At 46.5% G+C, this 25,350-nt stretch overlaps 1 protein-coding gene across 3 annotated transcripts in view; it reads right to left on the bottom strand.

The window, feature by feature from the left end:
• The window catches only part of GNPTAB (N-acetylglucosamine-1-phosphate transferase subunits alpha and beta), a 169,180-nt gene that overhangs the window by 121,644 nt on the left and 22,186 nt on the right, over window positions 1-25,350 (bottom strand). For all 3 annotated transcript variants that reach the window (XM_073575175.1, XM_073575174.1, XM_073575176.1), the window contains exon 2: window positions 9,979-10,064. In XM_073575175.1, coding sequence (XP_073431276.1) covers window positions 9,979-10,064 — 86 coding nt within the window. The remainder of the gene's footprint in view (window positions 1-9,978; window positions 10,065-25,350) is intronic.

The following is a 25,350-nucleotide window of genomic DNA, read 5'->3' as shown; positions in this document are numbered from 1 at the left end:
CAGCATTCTGTAATGCTGTAGATAAGCCTCCGATGTAACCTGAAAGATAAGAGAAACACGTTAGATTATACTCACCGGAGGGGGCGGTCCGGTCCGATGGGTGTCGCGGTCCGGTGCCTCCCATCTTCATACGATGCGGTCCTCTTCTTCCTTTCCTGTAGTGGCTCCGGCGCAGGCGCACTGCTCTGCCCTGTTGAGGGCAGAGCAAAGTCCTGCAGTGCGCAGGTGTTGGGAGAGGTCCAGAGCATGCGCACTGCAGTATTCTGGAAGGCGTCGGACCGGACCGCCCCCTCTGGTGAGTATAATCTAACGTGTTTCTCTTATCTTTCAGGTTACATCGGGGGCTTATCTACGGCATTACAGAATGCTGTAGATAAGCCCCTGATGTCAATGCCGGCAGCTGATAGTCAAAAAAAAAAGGGTGACAGATTCCCTTTAAGCATGTGTTTGTAATACAATGCATTTCAAAGTGACATGCACTTCTTCCTCAGGAAACAAGCACATTTAAAAGAAACAATTAAAAGGAAAAAAAAACATATTTGGTATCGCTGCATCCAGAAATGTCTGATGATTTATCAAAATATTAAATAAATTAATCCAGTCGGTAAACAGTGTAATGAGAAAAAAAAATCAAAGCGTCAGAATTACATTTTTAGGCCGCCGCAACATTGCAATGGAATGCAGTAAGAGGCGATCAAAACATTGCATGTGTCCCAGAAAGGTATTAGTAAAAACGTCAGATCAGGGCGCAAAAAATAAGCCTTCACACAGCCATATAATCCGAAAAATAAAACATTAATGGCAACACAGGAAAAAAGATTATTATATATTTTTGATTTTTTTTTCACCACTTAGATTTTTTATTTAAGTTACTCACCGATAATAGGATTTTCTAGAGCCCATGACAGCACCACCTGAGAGGATCCACCCATCCAGGGCAGGTAACCGGCTAAACTAAAAGGGTGGCACCTCTCCCCTGCATCAGTTGGGTTACAGAGCATGAGAGGACCTCCAAATAGTTATATGCACATACCAACACCAAACTATAACCACACTATTAATCTAATCACTTAACTTAAATAGTGCATCCACAACCAGTGATAGGCCTCTTTCACACTTCCGTTTTTGACAATCAGTCAAGATCCGCCGATTTTGAAAAAAAAAAACGGATCCCCCATTTTTCTTTGCAGATCCGTTTTTTTCCCCATTGACTTTCATTATTGACGGATTGCCGTCCGTTGCATCCGTTTTTGTGCGGATCCACCAACATCCTCAAAGATTTCCAAACGGAGCTTGCAACGTTTTTTTGGCCGGCGGATCCTCCAGACGCTGATTTAACCCGAAATTCTGTCTGGGTGCCGGACAAAAAAAAAAAAATTCTCTCTCTCAGCGGTTCCTTTAAATTTCCTCATTCTGTGGATCCGTCAAAAAACGCATCCTGTGGCATCCGTTCACATCAGTTAGGAACGGATCCGCTTGTCCGCCTTTTTGGCGGATTTTTAACTGACACAAAAAACTGAAGTGTGAAAGAGGCCATAGGGGGGAAATATAAGGGTGCTGTCATGGGCTCTGGAAAATCCCATTACAGGTGAGTAACTTACATTTTTCCCTTCACCCATGACAGCACCACCTCAAAGATTTAGAGAGAAAACCATCCACCTAAGACTAGTTTCACATTAGCGTTTTTTTGCGCAGCGCATCGTGAGCATAAAAAACGCAAAGAAAAACGCAAAACAAACGCGCGTTTTTTTAACATCATGCGCACGCTGATGCGTCAAAAAAACGCAGCGTTGCTTGCGTTTTACATGCGTTTTTGCATGCGTTTGCGTTTTTTTATGCACATGCGTTTTTAGGTGTGACATTTTTTCCATTGTCTAGAGAACATTCTAGACTTGTTTCACTCAGAAACGCATGCGCAAAAAAACGCAAGCGTGCGCAAGACCATGCGCACGCATGCGTTCCCATAGGCTCCAATGTGGTGTTTTTGCGCATTCCGTGCGCAAGCGTGCGCATGCGTTTTTTTGACGAGACAGGGCGGAACCAAAAATGCAACATGTTGCGTCTGGCGCGCCTGGCGCAAAAGACAAAAAAACGCATGCGCACGAAAACGCAAGTATGCGCAAGACCATGCGCACGTCATGTTAAGTATAGGTGCGCAGTGCGCATGCGCACGGGTGCGCACGATGCGCTGCGCACAAAAGCGCTAATGTGAAACCAGCCTTAGGGAGGGACCACCAATTGAAGAAGCCTTCTACCAAAGGTTAGATCACTGGAGGAGGATAAGTCCAGCCTATAGTATCTATAGAAGTTTGAAGGAGAGGACCAAGCTGCGGGATTACACATTTTTGGTCGATGGACATCTCCGCCTTCTCTGCCCAAATGGTTGAGATTGCACAAGTGGAATAAGCTCTTATACCTTCTGGAACTCTTCTGGAACTGACACATTACTAGCATAATAATCAACATTAATGGCCTCCCTAATGCATCTTGCTAGGGAGCCCTTTGATTCGTTAAGCCCTTTTCTAGCTCTCTGAAGAGGCACAAACAACGATTGAGTTTTCCTCCATTCTTTAGTTGCTTACATGAATTAAATTAGGGCCCTTCTAATGTCCAGAGTGTGGTATTGCTCCTTTCTTTGGTTTCTAGAGCTATTACAAAAGAAGGAAAGTACCTGACACACAGAAATAAGTGCCAGAAGTGGTCACAGACCGCTCCCGGAACTTTAACTCCGAAAATACTGCAATCGAACGCAATCACAGCATTCCGGGAGCACAGCCCTTCTGCCTTTGGATCGGAGACCCAGCGGCTTGACCAGGGTCCCGATCGCTGCTATGGTAACCCAATGTCGTCATGATGACATCCGGGTTAGCAGAACTGAGAAACTTCCTGTCATGCGCAGTGCATGTAAATCAAGAGCTGCGTAGACACCATCACTTGTTTCTCAATGCAAGCAATGACTAGCCAGGTCTTTCACCGGGAAGGAACAACCACGGGAAGGGCAGTCTCCAATGAAGGAAACCACCTATGCCAAAACATGGTATCCATCCACAGACAGCTGTTTCGGGGTATTGCCCCTCATCAGTGTGGAGTAGGAAACTGACTAGTAGGAGCAATGCCTAGTAAAAGACTGTGAAAAATGAGGATGAATGAACTCATGGAGATCAACATCCAACACTGCGGAGACGCCATCACATGTTTCTCAACGCAGTGATGCTAGAGCATTGCCCCCATCCCTTATGGGAAATATGCAAAAACATGTAAATCAAGAGCTGCGGAGACACCATCACATGTTTCTCAACGCAAGCAATGACTAGCCAGGTCTTTCACCGGGAAGGAACAACCACGGGAAGGGCAGTCTCCAATGAAGGAAACCACCTATGCCAAAAAATGGTATCCATCCACAGATAGCTGTTTCGGGGTATTGCCCCTCATCAGTGTGGAGTAGGAAACTGGCTAGTAGGAGCAATGCCTAGTAAAAGACTGTGGGGGCAATGCTCTAGCATCACTGCATTGAGAAACATGTGATGGTGTCTCCGCAGTGTTGGATGTTGATCTCCATGAGTTCATTCATCCTCATTTTTCACAGTCTTTTACTAGGCATTGCTGTGGAACGAGGTGGCCAAATCGCTGTGGGATGGATGGGACAATGCCTCAGCTAGGGGACAAAAGGACTTTCGTAAGTATTGCAACAAAGCGGCAGTGAAACAGTTGGCCGTGATCACACAACCGTGTGTGATGTAATGAACTCATGCGAGTTTATTGCATCACATACGGTTGTGTTTTATCACGGCCAAAAGTGCAATTGTTAACATTGTTTTTCCTTTCACAGTGAAGAAAGTAAAAACTAGATGGCGTTCCATGAAGGACCGCTTCAATAGGGACCTGAGGCAGGAGGGCCAGGTTCGAAGCGGTGCTGCTGCCGCAAGGACCAAGTACAAGTATCATCGTCTGCTCAGCTTCCTTAGACCTGTCCTTTCACGCCGAGCGTAAGTATTTTGTTGTTGTATTCCATTGTGTTGTGTTTACCTTATGTGAATTTTTATATTCCACAGGAGTTGGCGAATGTAAATTTTAAATTTAAATATACTAATGTTTTCCTTTTCTTTTCACAGAAGCCACAGCAGAACCGTAGAACCTGAACCGACATTAGGAGCGGTCCTTCATGCAACGCCATCGGACTTGTCCCAGCCATCCCACAGCGAAGCGGTAAGTAGGCCTGCAGCACAGTCTGGAGAACCAGCAGCCGGTTCATTCGGTCTTTCCCTGTCCGAGTCCTCTGCCCCTCCTTTTTTTGGCTCTTCCCGCCAGCGGCAGCGGGGCTCGGACTGGCCACTCATGCCCGAGTTTTTACATTTGGGCACGGTCTTCCAGAATTGCTTCAAGTCGCTGGGTGACAGAGTGGAAACTGGTTTTTCCAATGTCATCCGACGCCTTGAGCAACTGGAAGTCGAGCTCCAGAGACCGGCAAGACATTTCTTTAGTGCCATAGAGAAGGGCATGTCGGAAAACTTAACGCCAGAACTCCAGATTGCTGTGATGCAGGCCTGCAGTGCTGCATATGTCAATGCTATGCAGCAGACTCTGTTCATGCAGCCACCACCAGCGGCGGCCTTTCCACCAGTACCACAGCTGACAAGTCTAACCATACCGAGTTCTGCTGCATATCATTGTGCGGCCACCACCATGACCACAGACGCCCAACACCACTACACCATGCCGGGTGCTGGGGACCGCCACTACACCGCTCTGCCGAGTCATGCTCATGCAAGGACGTCCACCACCACCAGGCCAGCCCACCACACAGAGCAGACGCCGGGTCCTGCGCATGCAAGGAGGTCCACCACCACCAGGCCAGCCCACCACACAAAGCAGACGCCGGGTCCTGCGCATGCAAGGACGTCCACCACCACCAGGCCGGCCCACCACACAGAGCAGACGCCGGGTCCATTGACCACACCCACCACCAGGCCAGCCCACCACACAGAGCAGACGCCGGGTCCATTGACCACACCCACCACCAGGCCGTCTACAAGCACCCAAAGACAGTGGAGCCACCGGTCAAAAAAAAGAAATTTAGGAGAACTGTCCATGTGTCTCCACCATCACCTCCCTACCACTTTGAATTTACCTTCCCATGTTTCACCTGCCAATGTGTCAACCTCCAGTATCCCTGATCTTCCATCAATCTTACTTGGCACCTCCCCTTCGCCCAACCCAAACGAATCTCCAACGTACTAATCCCCCTTTGCCCATAATTATTCACCTTTTTATCAGCCACCTACTTAATTTTTGAAAATAAATGGGTTTTTTTCCCCAACCAATGACTGGTCTTTGACTCTTCCGTCGCCGGCAACGCACCGTGCGCCGTATACACAAAACGTTTTTGACACCTCATAGCTCCATGTCAGTTCCAATGTACAATGTACTCCTTCTTTTCTGTGTTTGCTCTGCAGCTTTAGGTGTCTTTCATTGAACTATGAGGTGTCCAAAACAACACAAAGAGGAGACAAAATCCTTTTTTAAACAAAAGGAGGTCAGGGGTCAGGTCACCTTGCCAGTTGTCGGCACTATTGGCCTCAGGATAGTTTACAGCATTTGTGAACTGCTGATCACCTTTTTTTTTATTTTTTTTTTAAATAGGTTATCAACATTTCAAATGTGGAGGTGTAATGAAACATAAAATGGACATTTTGTAAAAACAAAATAAAGGTGTATTTATTGGTTGCAACATTAAAAAAAATACAGGCACTAGGTGTTTTACAGCACAGGAAAGTAATTAACAAATAAGCACACAAACACTAAACCATTTGATCTTGCCATGACAAACGGCCAACATCGGAAACAAAATAGGCCGCAATTCTATCCCTCATTTGTCCTATTTCCACTGTTTTCCTCAGAGGGTGTTGCTGGTAATCTGGCAATGGGTTAGAAATAGGTTCATCAAGTTGAACATTGGGTCGCTCTTTAGCCATTATGTAGTTGTGGAGAACCACACACGCCTTGACCACCTCATCCACTGTTTCAATTTTAAGATTAATTGCTGTTTGCAAAATGCGCCATCTTGAGACCAGGATACCAAAGGCTCACTCCACAGTTCTTCGTGCCCTGGTCAGTCTGTAGTTAAAAATCCTTTTAGTATGGTCCAAGTCCCGACTGGAATATGGTTTAAGGAGGTTGGCACACATCTGAAAGACCTCATCCCCAACCACAACAAACGGCATTGCAGGTCCTTCAGTGTTGGGAAGAGGATGTAGCTGTGGGAAATTGAAAATATTCAGATACAATCGATGGCCCATGTCCGAGTCTTTAAATGTTCTCGAATCATTAGCACGTCCAAATGATCCAATGTCCTCGGCCACAAAGCTGCAGTCCGCACCGGCAATGGCCATGAGCACTGTTGAAAAATATTTTTTTATAATTGAAGTACTCAGATCCAGTTCTTGCCGGTTTGGTAATCAGGATGTTTGCCATCCACTGCTCCAATACAGTTCGGAAAATCACAAACTTCCTGGAATTTTGCAGTTTTGTCCTTCCATATTTCCGTGGTGGGTATTGGTAAAAATTCCCCACGAAGAACGTCCCACAAAGCCAGGCAGGTGTCTGCAACAATCCCAGAAAGTGTTGAAATTCCAATCCGGTACTGAAAATGGAGCGATGTTAATGTCTCTCCAGTAGCCAGAAATCTAATAAACAGAGAAATAATTAAAAAAAAAAAAAAAGTACATTGCCGAACAATAATTATGAGACGCATTTAGTTTGAAATATTACGTACCGTAGTGTCACCAACAGATGTTCCTCAGCAGGAATCACTCTCCGGAGCTGGGTATCCTGCCTGGTGATGGCTCCTTCAACGCATCGAAGCAAATAACGGAAACTGTCTTGACACATCCTCGTATAGTCGTAATATTTTTCCAGATTGTTATTTAGCTCGGTGAATAAAGAGTGGTAAGCTCCAAAGCTCTCAGGGACTTCCACAATAGGGTGTCGCCAAAATCGCCGACGCCAGCTTCTCAGGAGCAAAATGGGAGGATTTCATCTCTGCAAGGGTATATATACAGAAATCTCATGACATGCGCCCACTTGTGTCCCATTGGTGGTGTTTATCATTAAATTTCATCTGTACTTTTTTTTTTCTTCGATCGCATGCGCATAAAAACGCAAACGCATGCAAAAAACGCATACGAACGCGTGTAAACGCTGCGATGTTAGGCTATGTGCCCACGTTAGCGTTTTTAAACGCTCAGGAAACTGATCCCCTTCCCAGAAAACGCGCGTCTTTTTTCCGCGCGCTTCTTGCGCAAAAGACTTGCATTTTGACGCGTTTTTTGACGTGCGGTTTCTGGGAACATTGGGGAAGGCTAAAAACGCTCAGCAATGCGGAAATGAATGATCATGCTGCGTTTTTAGCCGCAAAGCGATTCCTGAGAGTTTAAAAACGCATGCATTGGCACAAAAAGCCAAAAATGCATGCAAATTAATTTGAAGCTTCTTTTAAGCGTTTCTGCAGCGTCTGAGCCGGCACAAACACTGCGGAAATGCTTAAAAAAACGCAACGTGGGGACACAGCCTTAAGCACATGCGTCGGAAAAAGGGTGCGTGGTCATGCGTTTGTCACGCGTTTTTAGGTGCGCATGAAACGCTGCGCACAAAACCGCTAATGTGAAAGCAGCCTAAGCCACAAGGTCAGGCCTGGGATCTTTTATCAGCCACTCCTCTTCATCTTGAGGGCTCCAATCAAGGACAGGAAACTGAATTGATGTGGAGGATAGATGCCACCCTTTTATTTCAGTGGGTTTCCTACCCTGGATGGGCGGATCCTCTCAGGTGGTGCTGTCATGAGTGAAGGGAAAAAAAATCTATACATCTTTGGAATCTGTGTACATGTACTGACCAGGAGAATCGTACTGCCAGGTCAGTTTTATCATATTGTGAACATGGTAAATAAAAAAAAACTAATTGTGGAATTGCAGTTTTGTGCAATTTCAACGCACTGGGAATTTTTTCCCTTCTTTCCAGTACATCACATGATAAAATGAATGGTGTCATTCAAAAGTACAACTCGTCCCAAAAAAGCAATCTCTCATACAGCTCTGAGAACAGAAAAATAAAAAAAAGTTATGGCTCTTGGGGAAAAAAAAAGGAGGAGAAAACAAAAATGAAAACATGGAAAATCACAAGATCATGAAGGGGTTAGTGAGCCTTTGATATGACTTAGAATAAAAAGCCAAAGCAAACATTCCATAAGCAAACATTTCAGGTTCTTCTTGTAACACGTGTCCGTAAATGGAGGGTCTGGTTTGAATTTTTATTCTAAGACATATGGCAAGGATTGTTAAAGGGTTGATATTGCTGCACTGTTATTTCTGTGGGTTTCCTACCCTGGATGGGCGGATCCTCTCAGGTGGTGTTGTCATGAGTGAAGGGAAAAAAAAAAAAAACTATACATAATTGGTATCGCATAACATGTACTGATCAGGTGAATCATACTGCCAGGTCAGTTTTATCATATTGTGAACATGGTAAATACGTAACACGTGTCTGTAAATGGAGGGTCTGGTTTTCTGGTTTCAATTCTTATCCTAAGACATATGGCAAGGACAGTTAAAGGGTCGATATTGACTTTTAGAATTGCTACTTTGAATAGATAGCCCTAGATTTGAAATCCTCTTCTTCTTTAACAATAAAAAAAATGTACATATTTAAATTCACAAATGAGGATTGAATGGCCTATAAGTTTCCTTACGCCGGCTTAAGAAGAAATGTTCCCCTTTAGACTTCTAGGCTCTAGCAATTTTCCCAACTGAATGACCTTCATGTCTTAAAGTAATGACGGGCTGTTGTTTCTCTTTATTTAGTTGAGTGGTTCTTGCAATATTCTGGCTTAGAACATACTGAAACAGGGCTCTGCACTGTATGGAACTGTGTACTAACACTGACTATAGAAAACACATCTGAGAGCCACAAATCCTTTCTGAAGGACATTGATTCCACACATGAACTCCAGACAAGTCACGCCTGTTCCTTAGAAGTCATTCCAAGTACCGTATTTTTCGGATTATAAAACGCTCCCCAAATTGTGAAGAGAAAAATAGGAAAATTTTTTTTTTTTAATAAAATGGTGGTGCTTCTTATAATCCACGCGTCTTACTGCTTATCGGGTGTGGTGGCTGCGGTGAAGCAGGGTCCCAGGGTCGCTGTTTGAGGAGGCAGGAGTGGGGTGATGATGCAGGCCGCAGGCTGGGCTGAGAGGGCATTCCGATGTGCAGCGTGCCGCTGCTGGTGTCTGGTGCTAGTGCGGGTGTCCGGCGTGCTGCCCGTTCCTGCTGCGTGTGTCTCCGATGCTGCTGCATGTGTCTCCTGTGCTGCCGAGACTCTGACGACATTTTGTGAACGGCCAGTTCTCCGGCAGTTCTTACATGGTTTCCTGTGCGTTGGACTCTGGGAAAATAGCCGCCGGGGGCGGCGCAAGCGCAAATGGAGATCTCGGCACCAAGATCTCGGAAGATGAGATCTCAGCGCTGAGATTTCATCTCCCGAGATTTTGGTGCCGAGATCTCCATCAGAGACACACGCAGCAGCACCCGAGACACACGCGGTATGCGGGGACCCTGGCCTTTCACAAAATGTCGGCATAGGCAGCAGTGGAGACACCCGCAGCAGCACCGAGCAGCACTGCCGGACACCCCCCGCAGCACCGGACTCCCCTTCATCCCATCCCTACAGTCTGAATTTACAGTGTGTCCATTGCAATAAGAACAAGGAAAACCATCCATGAACAACAGACTCTGTATAAACAAATGAATGTACCGGTAACTGTTTTGCAGTTTTAGAGGCAGATACCTCTGAGGACTGGCCGCTACTCCACACTACTATTGTAATGTACAATATATAAATACTCAGTTGTGAAAATCTACAAACATGTATTGGTTTTTAATTTTTTTTAAGGTAATTTGCAAGTTTAACTCAAGCGTACATTACCTGGTCTGAAATGACTTTCCAGCAATGTTGTCCCGATACGTATCAAATAAAACATGATACTGATCTCGACTCCACTCCAACACCACCTGAAACAAAAATGTTGCACGTGTGAGAATGCTTTCAATGTTCAGGTTTTATGGGGCAACACTGGCGCTGTTTGAAAATAAATTTCCAAGCCATCATGTCCTACATGGCTCTTCTACAAGCCTGCGGAAGAAAAGCACCGGTCAGGCCCCCCAAGACTTCCAAACTGCCCCATAATGATCTAAAGCTAGAATTCAGCAATCACAACCCTGACTTGGCGTGCAGTTAAAAACATTTCATTTTCATGAACATAACTTATCAGCCTGACACACGTATGCTTATAATCTTGGACTAGTCAGGGCACTGCTTTCACAGACTAGTCCAGCTTCACAGTACCAAACTGACGAACAGTCTCCACATTGCAATTACCTAAAATGATGTGGGCAATCACTCAAGTGACTCTGGTTGCACAAGGAGTAATGATGTTGTATAAAAGCTTGAGATTGCCCACATCATCATCTTTGTTGACAGCATTTTTGTTGTGAGCTCATCTGTTCATTCACCTTTTGTGTCCGAGGATCTCCCTCTTCTGGTGAAGGAAGGTAGTGAGGCTGATTTGGATGAAAGAAACCAAACACCTGATCAGGTGGATTGTGACTGGGTAACGGGAACTTCAGACTGGATATAAGGCAGCCAACGCCCTTCTGAGTGGCTGGTGATTTCTCTGCTGTATTCTTGGAGACCAGTCTGATTTCTGCTTCCCAAAGATAAGTTTTTGCTCTGCTATTGAACTTATTAGTTTTGCTTTTGTTTTCCTTGTTTACTGAGTTCAGCCATCCCCGGCTGGGGGTGTGCTGGATTCTTTTTCCTTGATCAGTGTTCTCTTTTGCTCTGCTTTCAGAGTATTCTGAGTGCTGATATAGGGTTTGAAGTCTAGTGACTTCAGGGTCCTTTTTGCTTACCAGTTGTGTTGGTGTTATTTTTGGCAGGGTTTTCTCGGATTGCAGACAGCAGCTTTTCTATCCTGTCCTTTTTAGTTAGCTTGGGCCCCATCGTTTGCTCAACCTGTCTTTCTATCTGTGTTATAGTTTTCATCTTGCTTCACCGTCATTATATGTTGGGGGCTGCCTTTTGCTTTGGGGTCTGCTCTGGGGCAGTCAATTTTTCCCTTTTCTCTCTTTAAGCTTATGTGGATCTCCGGCTGTGACGAGGTGTCTAGGATCACCGTAGGAACACTCCACGGCTACTGCTAGTTGTGTGATAGGATTAGGGGTCTGCAATCCGCTAGTTTCCAACCTCTCTGATTTTCTGGGCTGAGCTTGTGTTTTGTTTTTTCCTCCTCGGTGACTCAATCATAACAATTTTGGAGAAAGTCCGTTGACTAGGGACTGAGAACCTGGACTGAACTGTGAAAGTAACACATTGCCAGACTTGTCCAAGATAATCAGAATATGCCAAAAAAAATGAGAAAAAGGCTAAGTGCCCACGTTGCGGAAATGTCAGCAGCATTTCCGCAAGTCCCTGCCACGGGTAAAACGCATGCGGAATTCACATGCGTTTTCCCCCAAAACACAAGCGTTTTGCAAGCGTTTTTAGCTTGCAGAATGCTTGCACTTAGAGATATACTTACATTCTGTTGGCCCCCGGCACTCAGCAACGCTCCCGACAAGCTCCATTCCCAGGGATGCATTGCGAGAATCACCTCAGATGACGTAGCGGTGACACGATCGTGACGTCATCTGGGGTGATTCCCGCAATGCATCCCTGGGAACGGAAGATGCTGGCAACGTGGCCGGGGCCGTCAGAAGGCGAGTATATCCCGATTTTTTATTTTAATTGTATTTTTTACAGGTTTATGGTACCCAGGGAATGGAGGAGTCTCCTCTCCTCCAGACCCTGGGTGCCATCCGCACATGAAGCGTTCACTTCACGCATGGTGGGCATAGCTCCATGCGGAAAGTGAGCGTTTCAATGCATTCCTATGTGAGCGGAATCGCCGCGATTCCGCTTAAAGAATGAACATGCTGCGTATTTTTCCTGCAGCGCTTTTGCACAGCAATGCGGAATGCCATTGAATTTAGGGGTATGCGTTTTGTAAGCATTTTCGCTGCGGAAAATCGCGGCAAAAACGCTTACAATCCGCAACGTGTGAACCTAGCCTATTTTGCCCAGATATATAAATAAGTGTATGGTACATTAAGAGTATGAGTTTAAAGCAGGATAAGTCACTATTGTCTGTCAAAAATTATAGGAAGTGACAAAACTGAACATGGAGAAATATTTTTCACAACAGATTAGGTAACTGCATGTACTGTATAACTTCCTAATTATATAACTGGTATATATTACAGCAGCAGAGTATATGTTCAATTAAGAATATATATTAGCTGGATTGTTCAGTCAGAATATACTGGCGATAGTGATGAGCATGCTCGGACAACGCCTTATTCTAGCACATTCACTCATCACTAATTGGTGACCTATCATAAGGATATGTCTTCAATATCAGATTGGTCTAGGGTCTGACACCTGGCACCTCACCATTTAGCTATTACAAGTTCTGGCGATGGGCAGCTGTAATAACATTGAATAGAGCTGCACTATGTAGCTAACATTTAGTGTAACAAATAAGATCAAATTTAAAAGAATAGAAGCTGTTCTGCAGTAGCCAGCAGTGACCACTACACATTGAATGGAACTACACAGTGCAGCTCCATTCAATGTGCTTACATCCAGTTACCTTCAGATGTTGCAAAAGTTGATTGGTAGCGGGGGGGTGTCAGACCCGCACCGATCTGATATTGATAACCTGTCATCAGGTCATTAATATTTGACCAGACTACTCTTTACAGGAAATGCTCTAAAACGATTTCCTTCAAGAAAAGCACAATTAAGGCATGTGTACGTTATAATAACAACTACCGTATGTAACTCGAAAGAAAAACATGGATTTTTGTGATAAACTCACTGTAAAATCCTTTTCTCCGAGACGCTCATTGGGGGACACAGGTACTGTGGGGTGTATGCTTCTGCCGCCTGGAGGCTGACACTAAGTGAAAAAAAAAAAAGAGGATAGCTCCTGCTCCGCCGTATACACCCTCGTCCCGGTTGCGGGCAGAATCAGTTTGGTGCAAAAGCAGTAGGAGATCAAACAAAAATCAGACAATATCAACCTTAATGCAGGTAACAACATGTCTAGAAAAGACACCACCCTAATATTTAAAAAAAGCATATTAATTAAACAAAACAGAAACCAACTTGGCTAACAGGGTGGATCCTGAGTCCCCCAATGAGCGTCTCGGAGAAAAGGATTTTACGGTGAGTTTATCACAAAAATCCATGTTTCTCCTTCGCCTCATTGGAGGACACAGGTACTGTGGGATGTCCTAAAACAGTCCCTGGGTGGGAAGTTGACTCACCAATCCAAGCTACATGCACCTCATGTCTAAAGGTGCGCCACCGCTGCTTGGAGAATCCTTCTACTCAGACTCGCATCTGACGAAGCCTGAGTATGGATATTGTAGTTCTTTGCGAATGTGTGCAAGCTGGACCAGGTTGCAGCCTTGCAAACCTGTTCCGCCGATGCCTGGTGCCGAAGTGCCCAAGAGGCGCCCACTGCCCGATTAGAGTGCGCTCTGATCCCTGCTGGAACTGGTGTGCCTCTGATGCGGTAAGACTCCTGAATAGTCAAACGAATCCAGCTGGCTATGGTCGATTTTGAGGCAGCGAGTCCCTTCCTGCGCCCCTCAGGAAGCACGAACAGCGTGTCCGTCTGACGAAAGGGTGCCGTCCATGACACGTACCTCCTGAGAGCTCTCACCAGGTCCAACGTATGAAAAGCCTTTTTCCACACGGTGTACCGGTGCTGGACAAAAAGAGGGCAGGACAATATCCTCATTAATGTGGAATGAGGAAACGACCTTCGGCAGAAAAGGAGGGGCTGGTTTGAGAACCACCTTATCTTTGTGGAAGACCAAAAACGGAGCTCGGCAGCATAGAGCTGACAGCTCTGATAACCGTCTGATTGACGTTATTGCCACAAGAAATTCTACCTTCCAAGACAGGTAGGCTAAAGAGACCTCCTGTAACGGTTCAAATGGAGCCTTGTTATGAATGAGTCACCGTAGGAGGCAAAAGCAGAAATACAAGCTAAGTCCAGAAAACCATAGAAGTTGGCAACTATCAGATTGCAGACCCCTGAACCTATCAACACAACTAGCAGTAGCCGTGGGGGGTTCCTACAATGCCCTAGACCCCTCGATCACAGCCGGAGAATTACATAGCCTAAAGACAGAAAGGGGAAATCTAAACTGCCCCAGAGCAGACCCCAAAGCAATAGGCAGCCCCCAACATATAATGACGGTGAAGCAAGATGAAAACACTAACACAGACAGAAAGATAGACTGAGCAAAGACGGGGCCCAAAACTACCTAGATAGGAAAGGACAGGAAGGCTGCTGTCTGCATTCTGCCAAAACCCTATCAAAGACATAAGCCAACAAGCTGATATGAAAAAGGCCCTGAAGCAGCTAGGCTTCAAAAACTAAATCAGCACTCAGGTATTTTCAGAAGACAGAGCTAAAGGAATTCAGCACACCCCAGCAGGGAATGGCAGAAATCCAGAAAAAAAAACAAAGCAAAACAAAGTCAAAGCACAAATGCAAAAGGCCGAGCAGCAAACTTAGCTTTAGAGGAGCAGGAATCCAGACTGGTCTCGAAGGATCCCACAGAGAAATCACCCGCAGGGCAGAAGGGCGTCGGCAGCCCTATATCCAGTCAGTAACTCCACTCAGCCAGTCATCATCATCAGCCTCAGGTGTTTGATAATCAGGCTCACTACCTTTCTTAACCAGAAGGGGGAGTTCCTCGGGCCTCAGTAATGAAGGGGAAAATGAACTCACAACAGAGCCTCCTGTAGGACACTTAGGACCAGATTAAGGTCCCAAGCGTCCAGGGGCGCCCTATAAGGTGGTACCAAGTGGGAGACCCCGATTGAAGGTCTTTACCTGCAGATTGGTAGCAATCCTGCGCTGGAACAGAACAGATAAGGCTGATATTTGTCTCCTGAGGGAACTTGGGGCCAAGCCTGAGTCTAGGCCAGACTGGAGAAAAGCCAAGATGTTGGGAATAGAAAATCTCAGTGGAGAACTACCATGGTTCCGACACCATGTGAAAAAAACCTTCCAGGTGTGGTGATAAATACGTGGTGAGGCCGGCTTCCGAGCGCTAACCATTGTAGCGACCACATTGGGGCCGAACCCAGCCTGGGTTAGAATCCAGGATTCAACGGCCAAGCCGTCAAACACAGGGCCCCTGAGTTTAGGTGGTAGATCGGGCCCTGGGACAGTAGGTCTAGGCACTCTGGCAGGCGCCAGGGAACGTCGGCAAGCAGCTGTACTAGGTCTGCGTACCATGCCCGACGAGGCCACTCTGGGGCCAGCAGAATCACTGGCACTTCTTCCACCTTGATCTTCTTGATGACCCTCGGAAGTAGTGGCCACGGGGGAAATAGGTATGGGAGGCGAAACTGGTTCCATGGCGGAACCAGCGCATCCACGGCAATTGCCTGCGGATCCTGGGATCGAGCGACAAACGCTGGTACCTTGGCGTTCACTTTGGAGGCCATTAGGTCCACATCCGGCGTCCCCCATCATTGGCAAATCTGCTGAAAGATCTCGGGGTGAAGTGACCATTCCCCGGATGCGAGACCCTGCCGGCTGAGCAAGTCTGCCGCCCAGTTCTCTACGACCCGGAATGTGGACTGCCGATATCGCCGAGTGGTTTCTCTCGGCCCAATGAAGCACATGCCCTACCTCGCGTATGACTGCCCTGCTGCGGGTGCCCCCCGGATGATTTATGTAAACCACAGCCGTGGCGTTGTCCAACTGAATCCGAACGGGCCGGCCTGCTAGAAGGGGATGAAACTTTTGCAGAGCTAGCCGGATTGCCCGTATTTCCAACAGGTTGATTGGGAGGCGTGCCTCCTGCAGCGACCACCGTCCCTGGGTCGTGTGGTGACGAAAAACCGCTCCCCAGCCGAGGAGGCTGGCGTCGGTTGTCACCATCAACCAATAGTCTGGGGGATAGGGCTTGCCCTGGAGAAATGAGGCACTGGTTGTCCACCACCAGAGTGCCTGTGTGACTCGCGTGGGAAACCGGCACCGGCAATCGAGAGAATGGGTTTTTGTCCCATAATGATAAAAGGGCGTGCTGCAGGGGGCGAAGATGGAAATGGGCAAACAGAATTGCCTCCATCTTTCCTAGGACCCTCATGCAGAAGCGGATGGTATGAGGGACCGGTTGGCGCAGCTTCCGGACTCCCTGCTGGAGTGATAAGGCCTTGTCCTGAGGGAGAATTACCAGCCCTCGGAAAGTGTCGAAGATCATTTCTAAGAAGGATATCCTCTGAGCTGGCACAGGGGATGACTTTTTCAGATTGAGCAACCATCCTAAGCGGGAAAGAGTATCTAGCGTGATGCTGGCACTCTCCTCACATGCCCGAAAAGACGGGCCTTTGACCAAGAGGTCGTCTAAATAAGGAAAGACAACTATGCCCCAGGAGTGCAGGGTGGCCATGACGACTGCCATAACCTTTGTGAATACTCTGGGAGCGGTGGCCAAGCCGAAGGGCAGTGCTGCGAACTGAAAGTGTAGGCCATTGATGGCGAAGCGCAGGAACGTTTGGTGCGGGGGAAAAATGGGGTTGTGTAGGTAGGCGTCTTGGATGTCGATAGAAGCCAAGTATTCTCCCCTCGCCATGGAAGATATGACTGAACGGAGAGACTTCATCTGGAAATGTCTGATCCTGATAAAGCTCCTAAGCAAGTTTAGGTCCAGAATGGGCCTGACGGCCCCATCCATTATGGGCACCGTGAACAGATTGAGAGTAGAACCCCGGATATTTTTCGTTCTCCGGAACGGGAACAATGACACCGTTGTGCTGGAGTAATTTTATGGCCTTGAGTAAAGCCCTTGCTCGGGCAATTACTTTGGGAGGACAGGAAAGAAAAAACCATCTTGGGAGGTATTTGATGAATTCTATCCTGTACCTCGAAGACACCAGCTCCGTTACCCACGTGTCGTATGAGACAGAGAGCCAGGCGTGGCGAAACCAAAGCAGGCAGCCGCCTACCTTGATGAAGTCACCTTGAGATTGCCTCGAGTCATTTGGCTGCAGATCTCTGGGACCTAGGTCCTCTTGATCTGGGCTGGTGGGTACGCATTCTCCCCAATGGGTTGGCTCTATATGAGACCTGCCGGTCCCTTTCCTGGCTGGGACGACCTGAAGCGGCGGGATTGGACGCTGCAGCCCACCCAGGGTTGCAAAAGGACCTTAACCGTGTCTGAGATTGGTGGCGAAACGGCTGTTTAACCCTTTGTTGAGGGAGGAAACTGCTCTTTCCACCTGTGGAATCAGAGATGAGCTGATCCAACTTCTCCCCGAACAGACGACTGCTTTGATAAGGCAAGGAAGTCAGGGATTTCTTGGAAGTTGAGTCTGCCCGCCATGTCCTCAACCATAAAGCCCTCCTAATGGAGATTGCATTCGCTGCGAGAGCTGCGCAGTTGGCCGCATCCAAAGATTCATTAATTAGGTAGTCCCCGGCCAAGGTGATCTGATTTGCGATCTCTGATACCTCTGCTGGTAGGACCATACCCTGCAGGGCTCTGTTCAATGATTCTGACCAAGCCATCATGGCCTTTGCTACCCAGGTTGCCGCAAATGAGGGGGGAGAGTGCTGAACCTCATGCCTCAAATACTGAGCGAGCTACGCTCTCTATGAGATGGTCAGTGGGATCATTGATAGAGGACCCACTAGGTATAGATAACAGGGGTTATAGAGGCCAAGCGTGACACGGGTGAATCTACCATTAGGGACTCTGCCCACTTCTTACGGAGATCAGGGGCAAATGGATACCTCGCCTCGAGCTCCTTTTGCCCTGAGAACCGTTTGTCGGGCCGCTTTCTGTGTTGTTGTACTATGTCCTCAAACTCTGGGTAAGAACTAAACACTCTATGCGGCCGCTTTGCTCGCTTAAATGAGACCTTATGACCTGAGGCCAAGGTGGAATCAATCATCTTCGATCCCAAGGGTCTGGTTGACGGCCTCAATGAGACTGTCAATTGTTTCCCGGTATTCTGGAGTACCCGAAACAAGCGGCTCATCCGAGTGGTAATCTGAGCTCCCGTTAACGACCCTTGGTGAAGGTGATCGAGAGGCCGAACTTATGGATGCCGAAGCACCAGATGGACCGGGAGATGCTGTGTGGGTTTGTTTCCCCCACGTCTGCCTGGAGTGAGAGCGGCCCCGGCAGGCCGGAGGCTCCTGTGAGGTGGAGGAACCCTCTAACACAGGCGAGCCGCTATCCCTGCCCCTATCTGGGGCCCGAAGGGACTCGATTGCTCTCATAAGCGATGCCATGGACTGCGACAGAGACAGGGCCCATTCCAGGGGGGCTCGATACACTGGCCTTGGTCGCAGTGGAGGGCTCCTGGGCACGTTCGGAATCGCAGGCTTTGCAAATCTGCTTGGTTTGCGCCCGTGGGAAGGCGAACTGACAGGAGGTGCACGCAACATATAAGAATGTGTGTGCTTTTTAGGACATGATGGCTGCTAAGTGAAATGTCAAGGTCCAAAATACTGCTTAGCCTCTGGAAAACACAGAGGGTGGCCTTCCTCCAGGGGTAGCACTTACCCCAGTCCTGTGTCCCCCGTCCTGGCCTGTCAGACATCCAGCCCGCCGCCCAGCTGTTACTTCTTTAAAAAACAGCGCTCTCCGGCATGTGAGCGGGCCTCCGGATGAAGAGGCGGCCCAGAGGACGTCATGGGGCGGAACTTACATCCGCGGCCTAGTAACTGGCAGAAGCCAGGGACTAAATTTTGTCGTCCGCCCAAGGCCCCAATGGGAGGGTCCGCCGGAAGTGGCCGTGTCACGGGGGGCGGGACTTCTGCCCACGGCGTAGCTCCGGGAAAAGCTGGGGACTAAATTTCCGGCCTGTGCCCGGACTCGGGGCGGGACCGCCGGACACCGGACCAGGAGCCTGCACCGCCAGATGCCACACTATGAGGCGCAGCCAGGGATCCTGGGAATGCATAAGAACGGCGCCAGGAGCGCCGACCACGGGGGTCCGCAGGAGCCCTCCCAGCCCACCTCCTTCCATACCTCACCCCTCGACGTCCACCTTCATCCTCATCCTCAGGTTAGGGGGGGAAGGGGGGCCGAAAAAAAGTTTAAGGACAGTGCAGGCACCCTAGTTCCATCTTCCCTTATAGTGGATGAGGAGAGGGACCGTCCGCCACCTTCCATCACCGCTGTCTGGCATTGGTGATGCAGTGGGGGGGGCCGCACGGACTGTTCGCAGGCCTCAGTACAGCCTAGGGTTTCACTACCTTAGGGTGGTCAGGGCTCAGTCCGGCATCATGTCCCACGTAGCGGGAAAGGATACGTGGAGGCGACACTCGCACGTGCTCGCCCGTTGTTGGTTTGGGGAAATCGGACCCTTTCAATAGGATCCGTTGCCCCTGTCTTATCTTCATGGAAAAAATGACAGAGTCTGGAAAAAAAGACGAGACGTGTGCTTCCAATGGACACTATGCAAAAACTGATTCCGCCCGCAACCGGGGCGAGGGTATATATGGCGGAGGTGCAGCTAACCTCTTTTTTTCACTTAGTGTCAGCCTCCAGGCGGCAGAAGCATACACCCCACAGTACCTGTGTCCCCCAATGAGGCGAAGGAGAAATGTAAGACTAAAAGATTGTTTATTCTGCCTTGAATCTATTGACCACATAGTATCTCCTAGTCTCATGGGCGGACACTGACAGCTTGGGGCCCCTGTGCAAGAAATGTGTCTGGGCCCCCTTCCTTTTATGGCGATATAGCTACATACATACATATATATATATATACAGTATATATATATATATATATATATATATACACACACACACACACTGTATATAGCCACACACATACATGTATATATATTACATAGTCTCCTTTATTATGTATATACCTGTCTCTTTTACAGTGCTCTCTCTTGCTATGTATAGCACCGTCCCTTACATATTGGATTATACAGAGCCCTGTTTTTTATTACATACTGTCCTGTCTTGTTAGCTGTATAATGCAATGATGGCTGTCATCCCCTGAGGAAGAAGTAGTTCTTACTTCGAAATGCGTTGGGAATAAATGATTAATCTGCTATCATAATTGGAATCCTGTATTTTGTCAAGCAGTGCATGGAAGTCCAAAAATAAGTTCCATAAGAATTGATGGCTGATGGAGCATGGGAAAGCTTCTTTTCTAATGGAGGAGCTGATGGACTGGTAGTCTGGTCACCGGCTCCGTCATCAGCAGTCATTTTATATCTAACAAGAGAGCGGACTATGTAATAAAAGAGGGCACTGTGAATAACAAAAATAACAAGAATACACTATGTAAGAGACAGCATTGTACCCAACAGCAGAGGAAGCTATATAATAAGGGACAGCACCACATATAACTAGAGAGGATGGTATGTAATTAGGGACGGTGTTATACATAATAAAAGAGAAAACTATGTAAATAAGGATGGTATTATACATAAATGAGTACACTATATACTAAGGGACTGTGCTATACATAAGTGAGTACACTATATACTAAGACTTGCTGTACATAAAAAGGGACAACACTATATACTACTGAGGGATTGCTCTATACCTAATTAGCGAGTATACTATATACAAAGGGACTGTGCTATACATAAGTGAGTACATTATATATTAAGATGCTGTGCTATGTATAAGTGAGTACACTATATACTAAGGGACTGTGTTAAAAATAAGTGATAATGTTTTCCTCCACCTCCTCCTGTTCCTAAATCCATTATAAAACCCCCTTCCTCCCTTCCTAATCCCTCACACCCCTCATTGTCCTCCTCTCCTCACATCCCATTATTTTCCTCTCCCCTACCCCCATCATTGTCTTCTCCCCCACCTTCCCCATCATTGCCCTTTCCACCACCTCCATCATTGTCTTCTCCACCACCACCATCATTGCCCATTCAACCATCTCCCATTATTGTCCATTCTACCACTTCCATCATTGCTTTCTCCCCCATCATTGCCTCCTCCCCCACCACCCCCCATTATTACTCTTTCCACAACCCCGTCATTGTGCTTTCCACCACCTCCACCATTGCTTTCTCCCCCACCACTCCCGTCAATGCCCTCTCTGTCACTCCCATCATTGCCTTCTCCCCCATCACCCCCATCATCGCACTCATCTCCACCTACACACACAGACACACACAGCACCATTCACCCCTCTGCACGTTCCCCCACAGCATCACCATCGGCTTCCTCTCTCTGGTACAGCCACGGCGCTGAATAATGATGGCATCCAGTCACGGCTGACTGCTGTGAGACAGGACGCGAGGGCAGGGAGCAGGATGGATCGCTGCAGCTCCGCTGCCATTTTCTCTTGTAGAGTGCAGAGCTGAAGGGATCTCTCCCTGCCCGCCACACATGTGGGCAATCTGGCCAGGGGCCCTCAAGAGCCTCGGGGCCGCATAAACAGGTCAGATTGCCCTCATTATTAGCCGCCCTGCAGGGGCCCCCCAGAGCCTCTGGGCCCCAGTGCAGCTGCATCGGCTGCACATGTGGTATGTACGCCCCTGCCTAGTTTGCAACATAAATCTCATGTAATAGGACTGTAATGGGCTAGCAATCCAAAGTAAATGTCTAAAGATGAGCGTATAAGTTTGCAGAATCCTTGTCCAGCAGCCAGATCAGTATTTTGTGGCTTCTGTACAGGAACACAGGAGCCCTTCAAACTGTCCGTAACTACCAACATCCCCAACACCTCTATTGATTAGCTGTGGGTGTGACACGCTACAATAAATACGTCGCACCAGGCCGGCTAACCAAAGGAAGAGCACGGAGAACAGCAGGTGGGAGGCAGTTCGTAGAGCTCCCATCCTGTACCCACGAAATACACCCCTTATCTCCAATCATGCCTAGGCATATTTTAGTGTTGCCATATCTATTTTAATCATTAAATAATGGATTTGATCTTGTGGATTGAATATGGCTCACTTCCTTCAAAAGTAAAACGCTTAACACCTTAAAGTCATTCACCCATTTTAATTTTTCCTCCCCTTCTTACAAGAGCCATAATCTTTTATTTTTCGGTTCACATACGGTAACTGTATGAGGGCTTATTTTCTGCGGCACTAGTTTTATTTTTGAATGACACCATTCATTTTATTATGTGATGCACTGAAAAGCGGGGGGAATCCAAGAACGTTAAAATTAAAAAAAAAAAAAAGGGGCAACTTCACAACGGATTTTTTTTTTTTTTTTTTGGTTAACATGTTCACTACATGGTAAAACTGACCTGACAATATGATTCTCCAGGTCAGTACAGTAACGCATATACCAAACATGCATAGTTTTTCTATGTAAGAGGTGAATAAAAAAACAACAACAGGATATAGTGCTGTGTGATGGCTTTAATTTTCCACTCTGATCTGACGCTTTCACTGACACCATTTTGGGGGAGATACAATGTTTTGATAGCCTCTTATTGATTTTATTGCTATATTGCAGAGGCCAAAAAAAACATAATTCTGTGTTTTTTTTCTACCGATTGGATGAATTTTATATTTTGATCAGCCTTTTACAAATGCAGCAATACCAAATAAAGCCATGGCCAAAAGTGTTGGCACTCTTTAAATTCCTCCAGAAAACGAAGTATTTCTCCCAGAAAATTCTTGCAATTATATGTTGTGCTATACTAGAACAGCGCCAAAAAAAAAAAACCTAAGAAAAAAAGGCAAATTGGACATAATTTTACACAGAAGCCCAAAAATTAGTCAGACAAAATTGTTGGTACCTTTCTAAATTGTGGGTAAGCGATTCTGTTTCAAGCATGTGATGCTTGTTCAAACTCAATTGTGGCAAGTAACAAGTGTGGGCAATATGAAAATCACACCAGAAACCAGATAAAAAGGGGAAAAGTTGACTCACTGTTTGCAAAATCCCCCTTGGCAAGCATCTTGTGGACATGAGACCAAGTTAGAGCTTTGTGGCAAAACACATTCTACTGTTTACTGAAAACGAAATGAGGCCCACAAAGAAAAGAACACAGTAACTACAGTTAAATATGGTAGAAGTTCAAACTGGTTTTGGTTTATTTTTGCTGCCTCTGGCACAGAGTGTCTTGACTGTGTGCAAGTCATCATGAAATTTGAAGATTGCCAAAGAATTTTGGGGCCAAACGAGTGTCCAGCATCAGAAAGCTGGGTTTGCATTATATGTCATGGATCTTTCAGCAGGACAATGACCCCAAACATACTTTAAGAAGCACCCAGAATGGATGAAAAAATGCTACGGAGTTCTGAAGTGGTCAGCCATGAGTCCAGATCCAAATCTAATTGAATACCTGTGAGGAGAGCTTAAAATTGTTGTTGAGAGAAGGCAACCATCAAATATGAGAGACCTTGAGCAGTTTGTAAAATAAAAGTGGTCCAAAATCCCAGTTGAGAGTTGTAAGGAGCTCGGTGATGGTTATAAGAAGTGATCTATTGCAGCTACAGTTGTGGCCAAAAGTATTGACACCCCTGCAATTCTGTCAGATAATACTCAAGTTTCTTCCTGAAAATGATTGCAAACACAAATTCTTTGGTATTATCTTCATTTAATTTGTCTTAAATGAAAAAACACAAAAGAGATTGAAGCAAAAAGCAAAACATTGATCATTTCACACAAAACTCCAGAAATGGGCCATACAAAAGTATTGGCACCCTCAGCTTAATATTGGTTGCACAACCTTTAGCCAAAATAATTGCGACCAACCGCTTCCGGTAACCATCAATGAGTTTCTTACAATGCTCTGCTGGAATTTTAGACCATTCTTCTTTGGCAAACTGCTCCAGGTCCCTGATATTTGAAGGGTGCCTTCTCCAAACTGCCATTTTTAGATCTCTCCACAGGTGTTCTATGGGATTCAGGTCTGGACTCATTGCTGGCCACCTTAGAAGTCTCCAGTGCTTTCTCTCAAACCATTTTCTAGTGCTTTTTGAAGTGTGTTTTGGGTCATTGTCCTGCTGGAAGATCCATAACCTCTGAAGGAGACCCAGCTTTCTCACACTGGGCCCTACATTATGCTGCAAAATTTGTTGGTAGTCTTCAGACTTCATAATGCCATGCACACGGTCAAGCAGTCCAGTGCCAGAGGCAGCAAAGCAACCCCCAAACATCAGGGAACCTCCGCCATGTTTGACTGTAGGGACCGTGTTCTTTTCTTTGAATGCCTCTTTTTTTCTCCTGTAAACTCTATGGCCTTTGCCCAAAAAGCTCTACTTTTGTCTCATCTGACCAGAGAACAATCTTCCAAAACGTTTTAGGCTTTTTCAGGTAAGTTTTGGCAAACTCCAGCCTGGCTTTTTTATGTCTCGGGGTAACAAGTGGGGTCTTCCTGGGTTTCCTACCATACAGTCCCTTTTCATTCAGACGCCGACGGATAGTACGGGTTGACACTGTTGTACCCTTGGACTGCAGGGCAGCTTGAACTTGTTTGGATATTAGTCGAGGTTCTTTATCCAACATCCGCACAATCTTGCGTTGAAATCTCTTGTCAATTTTTCTTTTCCGCCCACATCTAGGGAGTTTGGCCACAGTGCCATGGGCTTTAAACTTCTTGATGACACTGCGCACGGTAGACACAGGAACATTCAGGTCTTTGGAGATGGACTTGTAGCCTTGAGATTGCTCATGCTTCCTCACAATTTGGTTTCTCAAGTCCTCAGACAGTTCTTTGGTCTTCTTTCTTTTCTCCATGCTCAATGTGATACACACAAGGACACAGGTTGAGTCAACTTTAATCCATGTCAACTGGCTGCAAGTGTGATTTAGTTATTGCCAACACCTGTTAGGTGCCACAGGTAAGTTAAAGGTGCTGTTAATTACACAAATTAGAGAAGCATCACATGATTTTTCGAACAGTGCCAATACTTTTGTCCACCCTCTTTTTTATGTTTGGTGTGGAATTATATCCAATTTGGCTTTAGGACAATTCTTTTTGTGTTTTTTCATTTAAGACAAATTAAATGAAGATAATACCAAAGAATTTGTGTTTGCAATCATTTTCAGGAAAAAATTGAGTATTATCTGAATAGAATTGCAGGGGTGTCAATACTTTTGACCACAACTGTATTTATCCCAAAGTGTGTGCAATCAAATATTAAGCTGAGGATTTTTTCCTAGAGTCCACCGCACAGGAATCCATGGAACTGCCGAGGGCAGACCCCTGATTTCCCTATAAGCTCACGGATGTGCCAATGGGAGCATGGAATGACGTGTG

This window comes from Dendrobates tinctorius, unplaced genomic scaffold, assembly GCF_039654945.1.
Source record: "Dendrobates tinctorius isolate UK_male_01 unplaced genomic scaffold, ASM3965494v1 ptg000043l, whole genome shotgun sequence".
Lineage (NCBI taxonomy): Eukaryota > Metazoa > Chordata > Amphibia > Anura > Dendrobatidae > Dendrobates > Dendrobates tinctorius.
Note: the sequence above shows the minus strand (reverse complement) of the source record. Positions and strands in the feature narration are given on the sequence as shown.